General features: G+C 38.5%; 1 protein-coding gene across 4 annotated transcripts in view; it reads right to left on the bottom strand.

Moving 5' to 3' along the window:
* Positions 1–21,661, bottom strand: part of TTC3 (tetratricopeptide repeat domain 3) — a 137,086-nt gene that overhangs the window by 89,281 nt on the left and 26,144 nt on the right. For all 4 annotated transcript variants that reach the window (XM_034752701.1, XM_034752718.1, XM_034752727.1 and 1 more), the window contains 8 exons: positions 14,320–14,443; positions 10,630–10,715; positions 10,230–10,324; positions 5,850–5,912; positions 3,421–3,475; positions 2,539–2,701; positions 2,369–2,417; positions 1,049–1,172 (listed from right to left, as the gene is read on the bottom strand). In XM_034752701.1, coding sequence (XP_034608592.1) covers positions 1,049–1,172; positions 2,369–2,417; positions 2,539–2,701; positions 3,421–3,475; positions 5,850–5,912; positions 10,230–10,324; positions 10,630–10,715; positions 14,320–14,443 — 759 coding nt within the window. The remainder of the gene's footprint in view (positions 1–1,048; positions 1,173–2,368; positions 2,418–2,538; positions 2,702–3,420; positions 3,476–5,849; positions 5,913–10,229; positions 10,325–10,629; positions 10,716–14,319; positions 14,444–21,661) is intronic.

Raw genomic sequence — 21,661 nt, 5'->3', positions numbered from 1 at the left:
ATCGCTTTCTAGGGAATTTACAATACGCTTGCCAGTGATTTACATCCAAAGTCAATACTAGGTGTCCTGTTACTGATTGTTTTCAGTCTTTCCTATCTATTCTCTAAAATTTATCTAATGTCTGGTCTTGCTGCTCAGGTACAAACAGTGTTGTTTCCAGCGATGTGAACTGGAATTTCCCACCTGAACTTCACTGCAAATCTGTCTTGGTATTTGGTGTTTTACTGAAACCCCCAGCTCCTGGCATCACATTAAAGCATGAGAACCTCAGGTTTCATATTAAAAGTATCTGGTGTGAAATCCTGGCAAGACACCCATTGATTTCAACTGGACCAGGATTTTTACCCATAGCTTTTATGGTTGCAGAAAAAAGAGTTTAAAAATGTAACCTGAATGCACACTGAAAACTCAGAAACAGGACAGCAAATTTAAAAAAACCTCCTTTTTTGAATGCTTGAGGTTGGAAATACTGTATTTTTGTTCACTAAGCACCCAACATTTTGTGGCAGTACATAATGACTGGCCAAACTCCTGTGGCTGAAGATTGGACTGTGCCAGGAGGCAAGTAGGGATGGTTTTCTGGCCACTGAAGCAGTGTCAGTTAGGATTCTTTCTTCCAATGAGCCCCGAACAATCCCTGTCTACTCCAGCTGGGAGTCTCTTCTCTTCCCCCAGCACCAAACTCCACCCCATCCAATCAATTTCCAACTATTCCTTCAAATCAGGAAAAAAGGGCAAGGCTGTACACAGTTTGCATCAGGAGAGAAATCTACATAGAACTCAGCTTCATGATGCAGCAGGACAGATGAGCTGAATAAAGCGGCTAGCCCTTCAGGAGGTCATATGGTCACCTAATACTTATCAAAGTTGGGATAGTGAGTAGTGAGCCAAGTTTTGTCAGCTCCAGTTTATCAGAGCTTCCGGGACAGTTTCTAAGGACTCAAGAATACAAACTGTGTCTATCAAGAAAGTCCACAATTTTTATAAAGCACATGTTATTGACAGTAATTTCTAATCAGTAACAGTACAATTTAAAGATTAAAGTTACCTTGATATTGTGTTTTTGATGACAGCTATGGTCTTTAGAATCTGCTTGTATTTTCCTCCTTTCTTTGTCCATTTCTTTTGATTCTTGAGACGTGAATAAATCAGACCATGAAGAACCATATTCTCTAAGGAAAATAAAATGATGTTTTCAATGCTGGTAAGTCATATAGGCAATACTTAAGACTATAGACTGTATATGCATTGCAAAAAATTCCCATAGATAGATGAATCACAGATAGCTTAGACATATTTAAAGAGGTGGTCATGTAACCAAGCTACCAAGCTCTTCAAAGTTCTTCAGACTACTGACCAGCAAGAAGAGAACTAAATGTCCAGCACCTCTAATCAAATAGAGTGATGTTTTCTATAAAGAGTGTACATTTATACGGTTTCTGTCTACAGATAAATCATGCTCTATATGCCATAGCAAATGTTGCCTTTGCAATACAGAAAAGGAGGTTATGGAAGGAAGTTTCTTCAGGTTATTAATTTTTATAGAAAACTGATTTTAATTATAGTTACTGCATTCTTTTTTACAATGGCACATGCCATAAAGCTTACGAGTGAAACAATAAAATCCAATGCATCTTTTAGAGAAAAAAGCTTAGTTGATAGGCGTGCACTTTAACACAGCTAAATAAACAGGGACTAAGGTGGAGGGGGAACAAAAACACTTGACAGGTCAAATCCTATCTTGTTCTAAACACAGACCCGAAAAGATACATTTGACTAGACTGGGATTGCCCAATAGATGTACATGCTAAACTTCAGTGATGCTAAAAATTAATCTATGATTAATACATGTATATGATTGGTACTCAATTACTCCATATATCTAGGATTCAATATGGTTTTAACCCCCAGGGATTTTCTGTGGTTTAGCTGAATCTAAATCAAGACTTTTCATTCTTTAAATGTAACATATTTCCCAATCTGCTTCCCTAATAGCTACAGTACTGCAACAAAGATAAACAGAAGGAAAGTTAGTTGTTTTCAGGACTTTTTAGATTTACAACCTGGGGAAAACTAAAAAACTAAAGAAAACAAATCTAGAGGTAGTAGTAGTTAGCACAAAACAAATGAAATATATTTTTAATTACTTTGTTTCCTACACTCCTCCACGACTACCCCTCATTCTGATTAACAGGCATTAGACACTGCTGGGTTCAGATACTTGCGTCTTTCCCTTTTATTTTTACTTGTTTGTGTATAACATAGTAATTCAAGCAAACTCTGTGCTCTGTACTATTTAAACAAACATTACATTAACTTTAGATTGAGTTATTTTTTATAAATAAAAATAAATCTGGCTTTAACTTACCTTTTCTCAAAAAATGATTTCTTTGTTCTGTGTTTACTTGCTTTCCGACCTATAGAAATTTAACACAGAAAGCACTGATCCAGCAACTGAAAAATGTCATTTGAAAGTAAAGTTGCAGTTTAAGGTACTTTGTTGTATGCAGAAAGTATCTTGAAGACAGAAAAAGCTACCTTTAATTTCTTCCATTTCCTTCCTTAACTTTGTGTTTTGCAGAATAAGATCCTTAACTCGCTCAGGAATATTCTTGCAGAGTTCCTGGGCTCTCTCATTAGCTTCCAGGGCCCATTCATGTTCTCCCAGCATTGAGAGAGCCTCACAGAAGCGATAATGACCCTAACGTGAATATCAATTTAAATTTTTTAATAAAGTGATGATTCTTTCAAAAAAGAAAAATACTAATCTATATCCAAAAAGAGCATCTTAGTAGACTGAACAAGTTAAAGTTTTTATATACTCAGTAACATACAAGTTACTGTCTGTTCTAGCCAACTGTTGAATGGCCAGTGTTACATAAGATTTGCCACATCAAAACAGACTATTGATCATCAAATCTAGTATCCCTTCTCTGGTTTCAGAGAAAAGTGAAGATGCCTTTCCCTAAACCCCAATACCACTTTTGCACTTAAAATATGGACAATTACACAATTGTTCAAGTCTTTTTAGACTTAACTTTGGGAATGAGACTTTGTTCACTGTTCTGCATATTTATTATAAAGTGTTGTGCATATTATAATGCTATGTAGCAACATAATACATGATTTATCACAAGTGTTTTTAATATGTACAATATATTCTCCACCCTCATGCATACAAAAACACCACCCAATAATATTCTTAAAAATATATCTCAATCTAACTTTTTATCTTTTTAAGTTTAGTCGGATCACTGAGCTGAGCTCCTGCCACTTCCATGAGAGCTAACTGGAGCAGAGAACAATCTGCATCTAAAAGGATTGTGCCCTCATATCAGACACTGTGACCTTTTATATAGGCCACCTGACATATTTTTCTTTCTATTGTAAAGAGAGTTGCCAAATTTACATTAAACTAACCTTTGGCCAATTAGGCTTCAAAATAGAGGCCGTTTTTCCATCAATAAGAGCTCTCCTTTAAAAAAAAATAAAAAAAAAAAAGGAAATATTTATTAGTATTGCAGTAATACCTAGAGTTCAGGGCCCCACTGTTCTGGATACTGTACAGACATAACAAAGAAAGAAGTCCTGCCCAAAAGAACTTTTAATTTAAGTGTAAGACTACAGACAACAAGTGTATATAACAAACTTATGGAGGGGGACTAAAAAGGAATAATAGGACAATACAGGTTAGCATAAGAAGCACAGCACACCAGCTGCCTAACCATCAATTTTTGTGTAGCCGTCAAGAGAGACAGGAGTTGTAAAGAGGGATCTGAAAGTGGACAATAAGGTGGCCTTGTGGCAATCAAAACAGGTATCATTTGTGCATTAGACGCAGGGTTCAACATCTTGATACCATGCAAAAGAACGCTAAAGGTGAAAACAAGTATTTTGATACAGTGGAGAAGGGGTGAGACTATGGAGGGATGCAAAGAAGGGTTGATGTGGTCAAAACAAGCCATCGAAATTGATTGTTACATCAGCATTTTAAATGGCTATAAGTGGGGCAAGACAGGATTTGTTACCACCAGAAAGGAGGACGTTGCAGTGACTGAGATGCAAGATAAAAGACAACCTGGATGAGAGATTTAGCTATTTGGATAGAAAGGAAAGGCAGGATTTGAGGATTTATGCAGGAAGTATCAGCAAGATTTAGACATAGTTTGGATGTGAGGATCTAGACCAGGGGTTGGCAACCTTTCAGAAGTGGTGTGCCAAGTCTTCATTTATTCACTGTGATTTAAGGTTTTGCATGCCAGTAATACATTTTAGTGTTTTTAGAAGGTCTCTTTCTATAAGTCTATAATATATAACTAAACTATTGTTGTATGTAAAGTAAATAAGATTTTTAAAATGTGTAAGAAGCTTCATTTAAAAATTAAATTAAAATGCAGAGCCCCCCGGACCAGTGGCCAGGACCCCGGGCAGCGAGAGTGCCACTGAAAATCAGCTCGTGTGCCGCCTTTGGCATGCATGTCATAGGTTGCCTAACCCTGATCTAGATAGAAGGATGAGTCAAAGATGACACCCAAATTGTGATCTTGAGTGAAAGGGAAATCGAGTCTATGGTGACTAAAAGCGGGAGAGAAAGCGGCCTGTATGGGGGGGAAAATCAAGAACTCTACTTTGGTGATGTTGAGCTTCATCTGACAACTATACATCCACAAAGAAATGCTAGAGACACGAGATGAGATTTTTAGCTTTGACAGGAGGCAGATCAGGAGTGGAGAGGTAAATCTGAGTCATCAGTATAAAAACACTGAAGTCATATTTATGACTAGGAACACTTAGGAAGAAAAGGAGATGAGAAGGACAGAGCCCTTTGGGATTTCCACAGAAAGGCAGAGGGAAATGAAGAGGATTCTTAACAAAATGCTAAAGGAGTGGATGGAGAGGACAGTCATGAAAGCAGAGGGAAAACAAAGTTTAACGAAGAGCATGGTTAAAAATGTCAAAAGTTAAAGACAGTGATAAGAGAGTACTGGTTCTGAGGGGTTTTTTTTGTTTGTTTGTTTAAGAGATTTTAGAGTTCATTAGAGATTTTGGCAAGAACCGTTTCAGTGGAAGGATAGCAAGCCTGACTGAAGAGGGTCTACAATGGCATAGGAGGAGAGGAGCTCCAGACAGTTGGAGTAGATAATGCATTCAAGTAGTTTGGAAATGAAGGGGAGGAGGGGCAATAGCTAAAGCAGCAGGTAGGGTCACAGTGGGTTTTTAAGATGGGACAAACTAAAGCATGCTTGTGCTGCCAGGGAAGGAAGCGTGATAAGAGTGAGTTTGAGCACCAGGGAAATGGAGGGGATCAGAGTGGGGGTAAGGTATATCAGGAGATGGGATGGGATCACTGGCACTGGTGGAAAGTTAGAGGAAAAGATCAGATAAGCTTTAGTTTGTATTTGCTACAAATTATATCTATTCAAAATATACTTGTTTTCTAAAGATGTTTACATCTTTCAAGTTCTCAATCATATCTCCTTGTGGAATTTCCTTTCAAATGAATGGAAATTCAACCACACAAGATAAACACATTTGCTGGATGGCTCTGCTCAGACAAACAGCAATAAAATAGAAGGTTAAAGATGAAACTTAAATGTGAAGCCTAACGAAGAACTGGGATGACAACACTGCTCACACTTTGAAAATAGCTGTTTTTTGGTTTTTTTTTAGTCTGCCTGAAAACAACCAGTTTTATCCTGTCTGCTTTATACTGTGCCATTATTACTTCAGGAAACCAAGTATTGTATCTTCGAGAGATTAAAGTACTACTTTACCAAGTATACTGTCAATTCAGAGTTTACAATTACAGGAAAATTCAGCATTTCAAATCCCAGAAATGATTTACTTACCAGTATTGTGTAGTGAGAAGAAAACAGAGAGCCCGGTTACCGTAAAGAAGATGGTTTTCAGGACTTAAAAAGAAATTATTTTAAAAGTTATCAGTTAATAAAATATATTACTTCTGAACAGTATAAAATGTCTAATATAAGGAAAAAACAATTTTCACAATAAAATTCTCCAACAACTTCATTTCCTCAATATGTGCAAGTCTGTGACCCAATCCAGCAAATATTTACAAACATGCTTAATTTTATTAATCTGAATAGTCCCGTTGATTTCAGATGTATAATCTCGGCCAAGGAAGGTACAGAACTCAGTCATTTCTGACAGTTCCTGCCTCTCACCCCCCCCCCGTTAAAAACAGCTGAGAAAGATCTAAATACTCAGGGGAGGAAGGAATGGGGTATATCAGAATCAAAGCATTAGTGAAGATAAATTGCAGCTCAGCTCTGTTGAACTTATTGAAGTGCACTTCAAATCCTTTGAGAGGGTACATTTACCATGATTTTCTCTTAGCTCAACTTCACTTTTTCAGGCTGGAAAAGGTGCCTGAGGTGCAGAAAGGCCAGCTGTACTGTAATATATACCCCACTTTATTTGGTATGGAAATTAATGGTTTTTAGGCAAATTTATTCTTGTTTCTGAACAATACACTAATACAACTACTCCATCAAGCCCTCTTGAATGAATTACTATAGACTTTCTCTGTTCCTGGATCAATCCAATGCTATCCAGAGGAGTTGAAGCAAAAATCAGCACAACAGCAAAACAGATTTTTCATTTGTGACTTGTACTATTGCTTAGGACTTGGTTTAACATAGCAAACATTAACAAAGAAAACAAGAAATATTTTATTCTATTTTGACTGTTGTTCTGGAGGTTCTCCCAGCTAGCCACGAATCTTCTTGCAGCAGACTGACAGCTAACGAAATTTTCTGATTGAAAGAGGAAGACTAGCCTTGTGTTGTAGGCTCTACCACGATGCCTTCACAAATACTTTTTTTATTTACTACAGAAGTAGGGAGCATTCTATCACTGAAATATAGGAATGTCTAATCTGCAAGAATTATAAGGGGTAAAGTGAACACTGATGAGTGCTAGGCCATAAGGTTTAGTGGTAGATGCTTAAATAACAATTTTCATAAAAATGTCACTTTTCAAATAACAAACATATCACTGTCCCTAACTACTGAGGGAAAGCAGAATACCAAAATGGTGGGAAAAGAAATTAGCTTCCTCATACTCATAAAGGAAGCAATTTTCCAGCCTGTGGTTCTCAAGTTTGTTGTCTATGATTATGACTATAGTTCTCCACTCAGTTCTATAAGCAACTAGGGCTTCCACAAGCATCTACAACTATGTTGCATCTTTTTAATTGCTGGACACGTGAAGAAGCTGCAGAAAACAATGAGAACACCTTGAGCATGCAATACATAAACTATGTTTTAATTCCACATATCACTGTCCTAACCATTTTACAAGCTGGCTGGTACTAAATAGTTTCTTCATCTCAGGTAGGTGTGAACTGGCACAATCTACAAAGGCTTCTCTCGAATATAGACAGGAGCCCAAAAGCACTGCTGCTATAAAAGTTGTTTTCAGTCCTCCTTCTGACATCTCTCAGTGCAATGCCTCACACCTGAAACCCTGCTTTCAGCAACAGTATTGGGCACTATGGGAGGTGTTCTTTGCTGTCTCAGCATCTAACAATATATGTATAGTTGTGTTTTGTGAAGACATAGCAAAATGAAAAAGTCCTTATTAACATGAGCAAACAAAAATACAATTCCTGTGTGGAGGCCTTGGACTCTTGCAAGGACACATGATGCAATAAAAATGAAATGGTTTCTGGGACAGTTTATTTGATTAGCATAGCCATCTAAAGTAAAACAACATGCCCAGTGCAACTGAGTTTTCTGAATAATAATAGTAGCAACACCTGATTGCTTTGACTCTCAACAGCTTTAATTCTGGACAAAAGGTTACTCACCCTGTGTAATAACAGGTTCTTTGAGATGTGTCCCCCTATGGATGCTCCATTTTACATGAGTCTGCATCCCTGATCCAGAGATTCTTGGTAGTAGTGCCGTTAGGGCCGCATATGCGCTCCCTCCATCTCGTACCACTCTTGGCAGTTATACAGCGCTGTGCAGCCAAACTGCCTTCAGTTCCTTCTCTACCGCAAAGTCCATGTAGAGAGTGGAGAAGGGTGGGTAGTGAAGCACCAATAGGTACACACATCTCGAAGAACCTCAATTACTGCACAGGGTGAGTAACCTCTTCTTCTTCTTCTTCGAGTAATGTCCCATATGGGTGCTCCACTTTCGGTTACTGTAGAGCAGTGCCCTTGGTTGCAAGAATGGGGCTTCAGAGTTGCATTCATGAGCAATGATAAGACAATCAGTCCATCTGATGAGGAGTCCTGCACAATTGCACAGTGCTCTGTGAATGTGTGGGTGACACCAAGGTGGCTGCTTTACAAATGTCTGTGACTGGTACATTGTTCAGGAAGGCTAGAGAGGTGGAAATCGATCTTGTGGAGTGTGTTCGAGTTCCTGGGAGGCGAGAGGGGGGTTGCAAATCATGCGGACTATAGCAGAGGTGAATGCAACTGGAAATCCATTTTGAAAGCCTTTGTTTAGATATGGCTGAGCCCTTTGATCTTTAAGTAATAGAAAGGAACAATGTTGATAATTTTCTGAACAGTTTAGTTATTTTGAGACAGAATGCTAGCGCTCTTCTAAAGTCTAGCAAGTGGAGCAGGGCCTCCCTTTTATTGCATGTGGCTTGGGGAAGAAAGATGGGAGGTATAGGCTAATTCAGGTGGAATGAGGAAGGTATTTTTGGTAAGAACTTTGGATATGGTCATAACATAACTTTATCTTTAAAGAAAACTACATATGGGGGGGGGGGTACAGCATGAGAGCCCCTATTTCCTCCACTCTTCAAGTAGATGCAATGGCCACAAGAGGGTGGGGGAGGAAGGGACTGCAGGGTGATGTACCACCTCTGTACAGCCAGTGGCCTGTGCTCCCCTCTGCTGGAGCCGCCACATTTATTTATTTACAAATAAAATATGCAGAATTTTAAAATATTGTGCAACATTTTTTTATTGTTTTGGAGCAGAATTCCCTCAGGAGTAAATAACAGATTCTTAGTGAAAAAAATATTTTTTTAAACAAGAAAGAAAGAAAATGAGGGGAGAGGAGGATAGTTCAAACAAAGTAACTCTACTCTATCACTATAACAACACCACCACCACCACTAAAGAGTAACACTTTAGATATACTTAATAGGCTCTGCTAAGGGCTCCATCTCAGGCCAAAAGCGGTTGAGAAGGCACTGAAGGCGGTTTGGCCGCTTAGCGAAATATAGAGCTGCCAAAAGCGGCCCAAGACGGCGGGAGTGCATAAGTGGTCTGAGCACTGCGACCAAAAATCTCCAATGACAGGCACAGGGACACAGACTCACCTAAAGTGGAGCACTCACACAGGAAGCTACTCAAAGAAGAAATCTACTTTACTAGTTGGCACACAATCTGAGGGGAGACATTAGAAAGGCATCAATCCTTCCAAATGCATGCCTACTATATGTGTCAGACCCAATACTCCCTAAGATAGGAATCTTTATGAAGTTCACAGCCTTTCCACAGACACAACTGAATTTGCCAAGAGCAGCACTTGCCTGTGATAGCACTGGTAACAATTTCAGCAAGCCAATGTTTTGTTGCTAGTTCATTTTATAAGGCATAGCATTATACACTAAATAAATACTGTACCATTGGCATGCACAATATTTGTTTTAGTTTTACTTTTACTGTTTCTCATTTGAAGTCATAACTAGAAAACAATTTCCACAACCACCCAAAGGATGACTTCAGGGGAAAAATAAGCAACGCATATAGATGAAAGTGAGCATGTTCTCAACCCCTAAATATCCCACTGGTGCCAACACTGGGTCAGCCCCATTAGTGCCAGCAACATTGGGAGCCCTATTGTAGGCAGCTATCAGCTCCAGTAGCTGTTTTCAGTAGTGTATCTTGTTTTTCTGATGGGACCATGTTTAACAGACAGCACTGAAAGTGGCTTCTGAAGCTGAAGGGCCATTTACCCTACAGCTACCAACACTGTTTGAGCTGTTGTTGCTAAACTAGTATTAGTAATGATGGGCATTTTTTTTTTTTAAACTTCACTAACACAGACACAGATAAAAAGTGTCTTTAGTGCTAAGACAGGAAACAGAGATAATATGAATGTAGACAAAACTCTGTGGTAAGTCACTTAGGCATCATCTGATTTTTAAATGAGTGGTCAACAAACCAAGACAAGTCGGAAGAAGATAAAAATGTAACAAACAAAGATGATCCAGTTAGTTGACTTAGTTCTTACCAATATTCTATGGCTTTAGTGTATGAGCTTATAGCAAAATCAAGGTTCTCTTTGGAAAACTCACAATTTCCTCTCTTTTTCATAAATTCACTTTTCTGTAAGATCAAGAAAAACAAATATGTAACCAATCAGAATTTATCCCAACTGTGATGCGTACTATAAAAGCATTTAACAATATGTATTTAAGTGTCTCGTCTGTCTGTATACCAAATGTTGAAATGTACTCATAACTAATTGATCTGGAGCAGTGTAATTATCTTAAAAGGCATGCAACTCCTAATAAGTGTTGGCATGTGATCCTATGAGAGGAATACTTATCTTTGGCCAATAGCTTCCCTACAAGTTTCTGTAACTTTGACCTTTTTTTTTTTTTTAAATCCACTTTAGTGTTTTGTCCTACCTTTATACAGTTTTCACAACTCTGAGCTTCAAACTCTTCAACTAAATTGCAGTCTTCCAATGCAACTTTAGTTATATAATGTTTATCTGTAGGCAGAAATTAGTAAGGTAAGGGAAAAAAACAAAAGCCAAACAACAATAGGTTTAACTTCTTGCTTTTAACAATCATAGTATATTCTATAACTGGAAATAGGATGTGTCTAGTTTTGTTTTTCCCCTCATCAACAACAGAAATAAGCTAAAACAAAGTAATACATTTCAAACAGAATGTGGATTATTTTTGCTTCCACTGTTGCACAAAAAATGTAAGTCCCAATTGAATTCAGCAAGGTACTTAAAATTACGAGCATAATGCCTAACTTCAAGCATGTGAGCAATCTCAATGAAGTCAGTAACACTATGCATATATTTGAAGCCAGCATGTACTTAAGTACCTTGCTGAATCAAGGACTAAATGATCCTCCCTTTGTACTAAAAACCCAAATCCTGCCATCCTCAGTCTACACCTCAGTGCCATGGAGCCTTTTGCTACTACAATAGAACTTTTTTCTATCATAAGAGTTAAATTCTCATATATCTGAATAATTTATTCAGAATTTTCATGAAGCTGACACAGATATTATTCAACTCTAATCACAGTAATAGAACAAACAGATAAATGTTTTAACCATCACAGCCATGTATTAGAATGAACAGCAGTTAAAGAGTTTCATTAAGATGACAACCTAACAATCTTTCACTCTACTACTGTTGTATGCTTTAAAATACCCACACAAAATGGGTGTAAAGTTACCTGTTAAATCCGTTACCATTTCAAGACTTTGGGAACTAAGAAAAATATTAGCCAGATAATGAGTACCGGAGGGTACCCCCAAAGAACTTACATTTAAAACCAAGTGGGCTAATACTTTAGAGCTAATTATTACTAGTTTGGAATATTTTAAAATGAAAAAATTAAAGAGAGTTTATAAAAATATCTGACAGTTTCAGTAGATGGGAATGTTGTCTTTTAATGGAGGCACCCATCCTATCCACATGACATCACAAGAGACAAAGCCTCCTGAGCAAGATGACTGCAAAATTTCTGATCCTATCCAATAGTCAGACTGTCTTCAAATGTTATTAAGTTGTTTTAACTTTGAAACTGACTTCTCACTACTTTCTATGGGACCAAAATGATCAGTGTCCTAATTTGCCTAAAGACACTGTCAAACTTACGGACTCCTGTTTAACTTTTTTTTTTTAAACTATACTTCAGATAATTTTTAGAAAGTGCTAAAGAATCACTTCTTTATAATTAGATATAAATTCTTATATTTGTTTTGGTTTTTGTTACACTGAAGTCTTCCATCAAATGTTAGACCAGCTTTGTTTTCTTTAATAGTTATTCTTGAAAAGGAAGCACCTGAGAGACTAACAAATTTATTTGAGCATAAGCTTTCGTGGGCTATAAACCCACTTCATCGGATGCATGCAGTGGAAAATACAGTAGGAAGATATATATATATATATATATACACACACACACACACACACACACACACACAGAGGACATGAAAAAATGGGTGTTGCCATACCAACTATAACGAGAGTAATCAGTTAAGGTGAACTATTAATCAGCAGGAGAAAAAAAATGTTTGTAGTGATAATCAGGATGGCCCATTTCCAACAGTTGACAAGAAGGTGTGAGTAACAATAGGGGGGAAAATTAGCATGGGGAAATTGGTTTTACTTTGTGTAATGACCCTCCACTCAGTCTTTATTCAAGCCTAATTTAATGGTGTCCAGTTTGCAAATTAATTCCAATTCTACAGTTTCTCATTGGATTCTGTTTTTGAAGTTGTTTTGTTGGAGTGTTACGACTTTGAGATCTGTAATCGAGTGACTAGGGAGGGTGAAGTGTTCTCCGACTGGTTTCTGAATGTTATAATTCTTGATGTCTGATTTGTGTCCATTTATTCTTTTGCATAGAGACTGTCCGGTTTGGCCAATATTCTTTTTGCTGATACAGACTAACACGGCTACCACTCTGAAACTTGAAAAGGAAGGTAAGAGAAAACATGCTGGTTTATCATCTCTCTAAGAAAAAAAGTACCTCACGCCAAGTAGGATTCAGATTCGATTGTCACTGATGATGGAACACATCCCAATTATCAAAAGCTTATTTTTAATACAGCAGGGGATAGCATACCAATGGCAGCTGTAGCAAGAACGATGATAAACATTGGAGCAAAACTGGATATTTCAAAGGAAAGACTGCTAAACTGTTTTTCTAGACTTAGAATAGCTGACAAAACTGAAGAGTGGGTGACTTCACGGAAAAATTAAGTATACTGCATTTAGAAACTGTTTCACTTAGCTTATAATCAAGTTCTGTCTTTTCCTTTGTTATTTTCTAAGAGTTCTTCTGGCTCTTGTTAATTATGCCACAAATGAGGGTATGATATTTAAGACAGTCATGTTCACAGCAATTGATTGTATCACTGACTAAGAGTAGGATGTCAATGAGGGAATAAGCAGCAGGAATGGATAAAGTCAAGATAAGAATATCCTTTGTAATGAACAACATTAGAAAAGAAATACGTAAGTATGAGAGAATAATCCTTCTGAACTGAAAAAATTCTAATTTTCCCATGATGCCCTCAACTGCTCCAAAGCTAAAGAAAAAAAAATTATATATGAATATGACTCAGACACACACATACATACACACACACACACACACACACACCCCCCCACTAAAAGGCAAGCTCCCCCCCCCCTTTTTTTTTTTTTAAATGCTTATCACAGTCTGAGCAACTGCACCTGAATTGCCCCCCTATGATCCAGCAAGGGCACCCATTCTTAGATTTCCAGTTCCTAAGCCATTACCGCTCTTGGATTGACATATGCACCTCTCTACTTTCTGACCAGGGCATGTCCAGGCTGCACAGTTCTCCTTTAAGACTGTTATTCCTCAGCAAGGCAGACCACCTAACAAGCCTGTGTCTGCACTTTTCTTACACTGTTTACAGCCTGGGAAGAGTAACTGCTAGAGTTACAAGTTATCACAGCTCTTCCTAAGCAAATATGTTTATTCTTAAAGTAAAAGCATTATATAGAAAACATATTAAAACCAATAAAAGAACCTACATGCATGCTAATAAGCTGACCAGAGATCGCCCCAAGTCCTACAAGGTCTCTGGTTGGTGAGCAGTCCTTCAAGCCTCACCAAGGTTTTGTTCCCCCCTCATGATCACAAGTTCATAATTGCCTTGGCTCAGAAAAAAAACACCCCCATGAATCTGCAAATTACTCCTCCATGCTGTTTGGGACTTTTGATCCTGGGAATAGGTAATTCATAGCCAAAAGGTCTTGTCGCCAAAGTGAAGTTTGAAAAGATCAGGTCCAGAGATGTGCATTTGCATTCCTCTCCTCCCAAATACCTCCTAGGAAACCTGCACAACTATCAATTCATTGCTGTCTTAGCCCATTTTCTAAAATAGTCCTTTGAAGCTCAATACTTCCCAAGGTTACATTAGTCAGGTCTCCTACACAGCTTACATACAATCCCACAACACAAACATTTGCATTTTTAATAATGAGATCCTATGATATTTAAAATTTAATTCAATAAGGTGTAGCCCAATTTAATAATGTTCATCCAGAATATTGCAGGAAATTGCATACCTGTCACAATGATTATACTTACATTTAGCAAAGAAAGCTTCTAAAGGAGGCCAACAGTAATCTCCAAGTTCTTCTAATTTCTGTAGAACACTGAACTCGCCTGTACATTTCACCCAGGCAAGGGCAGCCCCAATATCAAAAACTCTCTATTTCAAATAAAGGATAGAAATTAGAGAAAGTTAGCAACTGTACTCAGTTTTTCTTATATGGAATAACCTAAATTACTGGCAACACAATATAAAGTAAAAAATTTAACAAATATGGATAGTATAGCAGCAATGTTGTGCAACAGTCTGACGAATAAGGTGCAAGGGCAAATGTTGAGGGTGTTGCCTGGAAAAAATAGAGCATAGGTCAAATACTTCATATCTATTCCACAAGCCACAGAATTCAGGAAAGGTATTTTTAGTTTATTTCAGACACCTGATATGTTATTTCTATGCATAAATATATGGTCAAAGAGAACCAACACTAAGTTAGCTTGCATTTTCACAAATTATAACAGCCATCTCATTTTATGCACCACAAAGGCCAGAAAAGGTCAGGCTGAAACTAGATTTAAAAATCTGGCACAAGGACAACCTTGGAATAGTTTTTTTGCTCTAGCTAGGTTAGATGTGACATGCCAGTGATGCTGGCAGATCAGGTGCCCGCTCATACCAAGGTCCCCATGTCTCAATTAGACACTGATAAATTACATAACCAGAATCAGTCTGGCCAACCTGTATTATAATTCTAATATCTATTTTAACAATTCTAAGAACGTGTTTAGACTTCATTGAATGCTTATGAATTGCTGCGTGCATTAATATAAATGTATAATATTGTATCCAATATTGTAAGTTAATATTTCAGCAGTTACACTGTGAACCTCTGTGACTGTGTATATCACCAGATAGGATAGAGACCTTAATTACTGAGGGGCTCATCTTCAACAGAAAGTGTTATGCCTTTCCCAAAAGGAAAGGTCCATCAATACCAGACACATTATTGTGGGACCCTGCAATTGGAATCTCCCTACAAACCCTCAAGAGAACAAAAGACTTATGTTGTTCTGTCCTCCTCCCTGTGACAAGTCAAGCAAGTGGGTTCCTTCCATCAGTTGAGTTTCCAGCTCACAGTACATGGCAGGAGGGGTATGAAACCCCTAACAAGAACTGATGCTTGGACTCTGGGGACAAGATTTTTCCAGGCATAAGCAAGAGATCTCCAGCTGCTTAGCCTGGGTTAGTGCTAAAGGACATAGAGTTGCTGATTATAGAAACTTGTATTATCTTTTGAGTTACAATCTTAAGTTTCATTTGTGTATGTTTACTGCTTTACCCTTGTAAAGAATTCTCTAAATTTCTTTTTTCTATTTAATAAATCTTTGTATAGTTTATTACAGGATTGGCTACAAGCATTATCTTTGTTGTGAGACTTAAGGTGCAACTGACCTGGGGTAATGACTGGTCCTTTGGGACTCAGAGTAACTTAAATATTGCTGTGTTTCTTGGTGTAAAGGACCATTGATCAAAAAAGTACGCTCACCTGGGTGGTGAGATAGCACAGAGTAGCCCAGGGGACTGTCTGTGACTCCATGTTAATGCTCCTATAGTGCCTAAGGAATTTACACTTGATAAATGGTTGATGAAATCTAAGACTATGTCCACACTACAGACCTTACAGCTGCACAACTGTACCACTCAAGTGCACCGCTGTAAAGTTTCCTGTGTAGCCACTCTATGCCGGCGGGAGAAAGCTTTCCCACCAGCATAATTAAACCACCCTCAATGAGCAGCGGTAGCTATGTTGGCAGGAGACGCTCTGCCACCAACATAGTGCTGTCCACACCGGTGCTTTTATCAGTGAAAATTATGTCGGTCAGGGTTTCATTTTTTTCCACACCCCTGACTGAAAACAGTTTTGCTGACAAAAGTGCTAATGTAGACATAGCCTTAGTATAGAACTCACAGCCAATTTGGGGATAGTACTCTTCCTGACAGTCTGCCCTGAGGTTAGTACTCCTTCTCTTGAATCACTGCAGGCAGCATTACAGTATCAAGGCAAAGTAAAGTAGCATTTCTCATACAGTGTTACTTTTTACTGGTGCTACAGATTACCACTCCTGACTTATGAACCTTTCCTCAAATCCTTGTTTGACAGCAAACCAGAAAGGACACTTTCGGTATATCAATATCAAACCAAATGTTAGTTTTTAAAACCATTATCCACATTATATGGGAATCAACCTGACGGTAGTCATCAGCCAATCACTGCTCCTTGTAAGGAACTGAATGTTACTCAGCACAGTAAATGCCCACTGTGACACCAAGGCCCATTGGTGACAACTGGCAAATGGCTCAATATTCTTTGCAAGCAGCTCCTTCCTCAGACCTGACAAACTCACTACATTCACTATAAAGGGTAATATGCAATTTCTCTACTAAAAGCTTGTAACTTAGCGACACTCCCTTATCGTGAGATGTGCGTATGGGAAATATTTAAGGAATAATGTCACTACACTGAAAATTAAGCCCTTATGGTCTTGAAGTGAAAGTGAGTCCCCAGGAAATAATACGTCTTGGTGATGGCCAATTCAAGTGGAAGGGAGTTGTCACCCCTCTCTGGCTAGCTAATGATGTAACATATTGCTCAATCATCCACCTTGGCAATAACCCAGAAAAGGCAATGGAATACCAACAAAGCAACTATAAACACTGAAACTAATTGTAAGTGAAAAAGAATGACATGACAGCAAGGGATGGCCATGTTTGTGACTAAAAACAAAAGACTGTTTTAGTATATTACAAGGTGGAGAAAGACATTCTGTATCTGTTCACTGAGATGCATCTTGTTGAACGGGGTGCTTGATGAAAGACTGAGGCCTTGTCTACACTAGAGTTTTGTGGACACAAGTTACTCCGACTATCTAAAAGCACTATAATTACATTGCTTGAGCATATTCGCACAACGCAGCTTCTGTTGGTGGAGTGCATACACAGTTGGTGCTCTAGCATAGACAGTGAGAGCAGTGCACTGTAAGTAGCTATCCCACTATGTTACTTGCCACCTTCTGCAGCTAGGAGTTGTGGGAAGGCAGAGTGGATCATTGAGCCCACACCCATGATGCATTTTTTTCCCATCCCATCATTCCATGGGCTTCTGACTGTATTTTGCAGCATTTTTCAATGTGCGCCCACCATCTCTGTCTGAAAGGATGGATCCTGCACTGTTCTCTATTGTTGTGGTCACTGTTATGAACAAATCATGGATGGTTATGCAGTAGTATATCATGAACTCCCAATCTGAATAGGAATCAGAGTTGCCGGACTTGCTCCAGGTCATCGAAAGAAACAACACCAGATTACTTTGGGCATTTATGGAGCACCTGCACATGGTGGACCGTAGCTTCTGGGCTTGGGAAACAAGCAGTGAATAGTGGGATCACATCGTTATGCAGGTCTGGGATGATGAGCAGTGGCTGCAGAATTTTCAGAAGAAGAAAGCCACCTTCCTGGAACTGTGTGGGGAGCTCGCCCCAGCACTGCGGCATAACAACACCCAAATGAGAGCTGACCTCTCGGTGGAAAAGCGTATAGCGATCGCTGTGTGGAAGCTGGCAACTCCAGACTGCTACCGGTCAGTGTTTAGAAACCTAGAGCAGTTTCCCCCTTGCTGCAGCACCGAGGCAGATCGCCTGCGCAGCTGATTTTGAGCAGCCAAATACCAGGGCTATTAGAGAGGGTGCAATGCGGGGTTATTTGAATCAGGGAAGCTTTGAGGCACTATTTTGATAATGAGTACAAGCAATAAATCTTTCTATACAGCACTCTGCCTGCTTTGTTAACTTTCCACCTTCCATGAAAATGTTGATTCCTGACCAAAATCTGTAGTCTGAAAATGATCCAACTGCCACTGTGTATTAATTCCAGCAGTAACCAGCATGTAAAGCAAACAAATAATGATCATCTTTCAGAGAGTATGTTTTTATTAAATACCAATTAACAACACACAAAACGCTTGGTGGGAAGGGAGGTAATAGTGCAGGGCAGTATAGGCTCTTATAGCTGTGCTAAGTCCAGCTATCATTTTGGAAGCTATCCGAAGGTGCAGAGTGAATAGGGTACCCAGACAGCCTGGGAGGTTGCAAGGAATGTGTGGGAGGAATTTGGGGAGGGCATGGCAAGCAGTTCTGCATCAGTGGAGTGTGGGGGCAGAGGGGAGCATAAGCACACAGCCATGCTGCCTGCAGCGTGATTAGGGATTTCAACATCTCTGTTTGCGCCATCACTTTAAGCCAATGGTGGAGAGAGCTCTCCAGTCAACTTAATTAATCCATCCCCAATGTTAGTGGAAGAAACTCTCCTGCTGACAAAGCGCTGTCCACGCTTAGGTTGGCATAAATTATGTCTCTCGGGGAGTGGCTAATTCACAACCCTGTGTGACATAACTTACGTCAACTTAAACTGTAGTGTAGCCATAGCCTGAGTTCTGGCTCCTTGTAGCTCACAAACTGCTCCAAGACTAATTCCCATCCCAAAGTTCAATAAGTGAAGACCCTAGTTAGCGTTTTATGATTTTGCTTTGTACGTAGCCATTTGTTTACCTTACTCACACTTGTTTCAATTTGAATCTCTATTGTTTCTTGAAATAAATTTTGTTTTCTTTAATTATCATTGAATTCAAGTGCTGCATTTGATACAGGAGCAATAGTCTAGGGTAAAACTAGTAAACTGTTCCTTTGGGAACAGAGAACCTAGTACTTCTGTGGGTATCCAGTGATCAGGGGCTGGACACCACAGGGGGGCACTTTAAAGGGACTCAGGATCTGGGGTGCATCCATTGTCAACCTGCAGGGAAAAAGTAGGGCTAGAATAGCCCACAGGAGAATTCTTGAGTTGCTGGCAGTTCTGTTGTGTTAGGGAGTTGACAGCCAGCAGGCACTGGCCACACTCCCTCAAGCAGCAGAAAGATGGCAACAGGTGAATCACAGCTCTTGGTGCCTCCAGAAACATCACACCCACCCCTCTTTTTATAACTTTTTTTTTTTTTTTTTTTAAAGTACAATCCTTTCCCAAAAGGTGGGTTAATTTAAATCAAAGCAATATAACTCACCAATTTTAATAATTTAAATCAGTAAGTAAGAAACCGATTTAAATCATCCATTTTAGTCTTGTATTGTATTTGTACTTTAGTTTTTGCCCTTAAGGGAAAATTGATTCTCTATCATTAGTAACCATAAAAACCACATTGATTTGCAATTCAGTATAGACTTTATACTATATTTCATGCTTCTTTGTGCTAACCAGAAGGATACATTGTATACAAACGTAAGCAATTATAGACCTTTTAATTTACATTTATTACATTACAAAAAACAGTGAATGATGCATTTCTTACTTACTATATAAAATTTACTTGTGACGTGTCACACTCCATGTCAATGAAAAATTTAATTCAATTAAAAATATAAAAATGTGTGCATTTTTAACAGTTAAATAAAACTACTAGTCCTGCCAGAATTCTGTGTTCCCTGCAGAATTTTACTTTCATGCTGAATTTGTGATTTCCCCCCAGGATTCCTGCACGTGCCTGGCACAGGGGGTTGAAGCTCCCACTGACAGCCCCAGGCTGATAATGGGAGCATGATTATATTGTGTTATTTTGACAAATAAAATACGTTGAATTTTGCAAAATTTTAAAATATTGTGTGCCAAATTAAGTTTTTGGCACAGAATACTCCCAGGAGTAAACTACCTCAAATGGGCTGGATATCTAAGAAACTGTTTATCAAAACATGGTTTGCATTTAAAACTAACATTGACAAAACCAAGTACTATCTCTAGTTAGTGAATTGAACGGATTGTTTCTGGTTACCATTGTCCTTCAACATTTTAGAACTAGTAGACTCACCTTCTCACACCTAGTTTTTATTCAGGTTGGAAGAGGAAAACAAGCTTTCTTGCATTAGCAACTTCCCAACTGGTTTCTTAACTTTGAATGAACTAGTTACTAAACTGAACTAGTTAAATAAAATGAAAAAAGAAGAATATTTTTTTCTGTACCTATAGAAGAGGCTACTGCTGTCAAAAACTGGTTCCAATGCTTCAAAAGTGACTTCCACCAGTTAAGTGGTCTTTCTTTAAAAGTTGGACAAATGTACTTTTTATTATTTAATTGTTTTAATAGATTATAGTAAGCTTAGGCCTTAAGATAAATGTGAAATATGAAAACTAATTCAAAAGTTTTATTTTTAAAAATGTATTTAATTGAAATTTTAAAAAATTGTTTAAAAAAAAAATCACTGATTTGTATTCACCCTGCTTTCCCCGAACTTCTCTTTTTGACAGATTAATTATCAGTACTAGTGTACTTGAATCCAAGTATTGCGGGATTTTTTCAGAATATTTGTAATGCACTATTCAATCATTTAAAATCACTCCACCGAAGAAAACAAGTAAATATTGGTTTACACCTACCAACTTAAATTTTGTATTTTGTCACTGTAGCATCATAAATTTTGAGTTACCTTTAGAACACACAATACAAAATTGTTAAGGTGTTTCTGCAGAAGGCTTATTTTGGTGATCACTTTTAAGAGTCTGCATCATCCTGCAAGCTACTTTTCAACAGAATGAGTGTTCCTGTTGAAGACCATTTGGAAACTTCAGTTAATGTAAAATGAGAATCTGCTTACTTATCTGGATTTCCCCACATGCAGCACAAGCTTCTTTTCAACTGCAGTGGCTTTCAATTAACTTATGGGTATCATTCAATTGTAGGCTTTGATCTATTTAGCATTTTTCTTGGTGACACACTGTGGTGGGGTATACAGACTCCACACTGGAATGTAAGGGGTTAAATGACAGTCCTGGGTCCAGCTAGCCTTGCCCCTCTAATCATGCAGCACATGCTCTAACTTGCAACATGGTTGAAAAGGGAGCAAAGCCCGCTCAGAAAGCTGGAGAGGAGTACAGAACTACTCCACCAACTCCACCCAAAAGGGGCTAGAGATGCATCCCTGAAGTACAGGACTATATGCTAAGCCCCGCTAGGGTGACCAGACGGCAAATGTGAAAAATCGGGACAGGGGTGGGGGGGGTAATAGGAGCCTATATAAGAAAAAGTCCCAAAAATCGGGACTGTCCCTATAAAATCGGGACATCTGGTCACCCTAAGCCCAGCTCACGCTGTTTGCTTTTCTTTTTGGAAAAAAAGGAGACTAAGGGGGGATATGATAGAGGTATATAAAATCATGAGTGATGTGGAGAATGTAAATAAGGAAAAGTTATTTACTTGTTCCCATAATACAAGAACTAGTGGCCACCAAATGAAATTAATTGGCAGCAGGTTTAAAGCAAATGAAAGAAGTTCTTCTTCAC

The sequence above is a fragment of the Trachemys scripta genome, chromosome 1, assembly GCF_013100865.1.
Source record: "Trachemys scripta elegans isolate TJP31775 chromosome 1, CAS_Tse_1.0, whole genome shotgun sequence".
Lineage (NCBI taxonomy): Eukaryota > Metazoa > Chordata > Testudines > Emydidae > Trachemys > Trachemys scripta.
The sequence above is the reverse complement of the archived record's forward strand: the minus strand, read 5'-3'. Positions and strand labels throughout refer to the sequence as shown.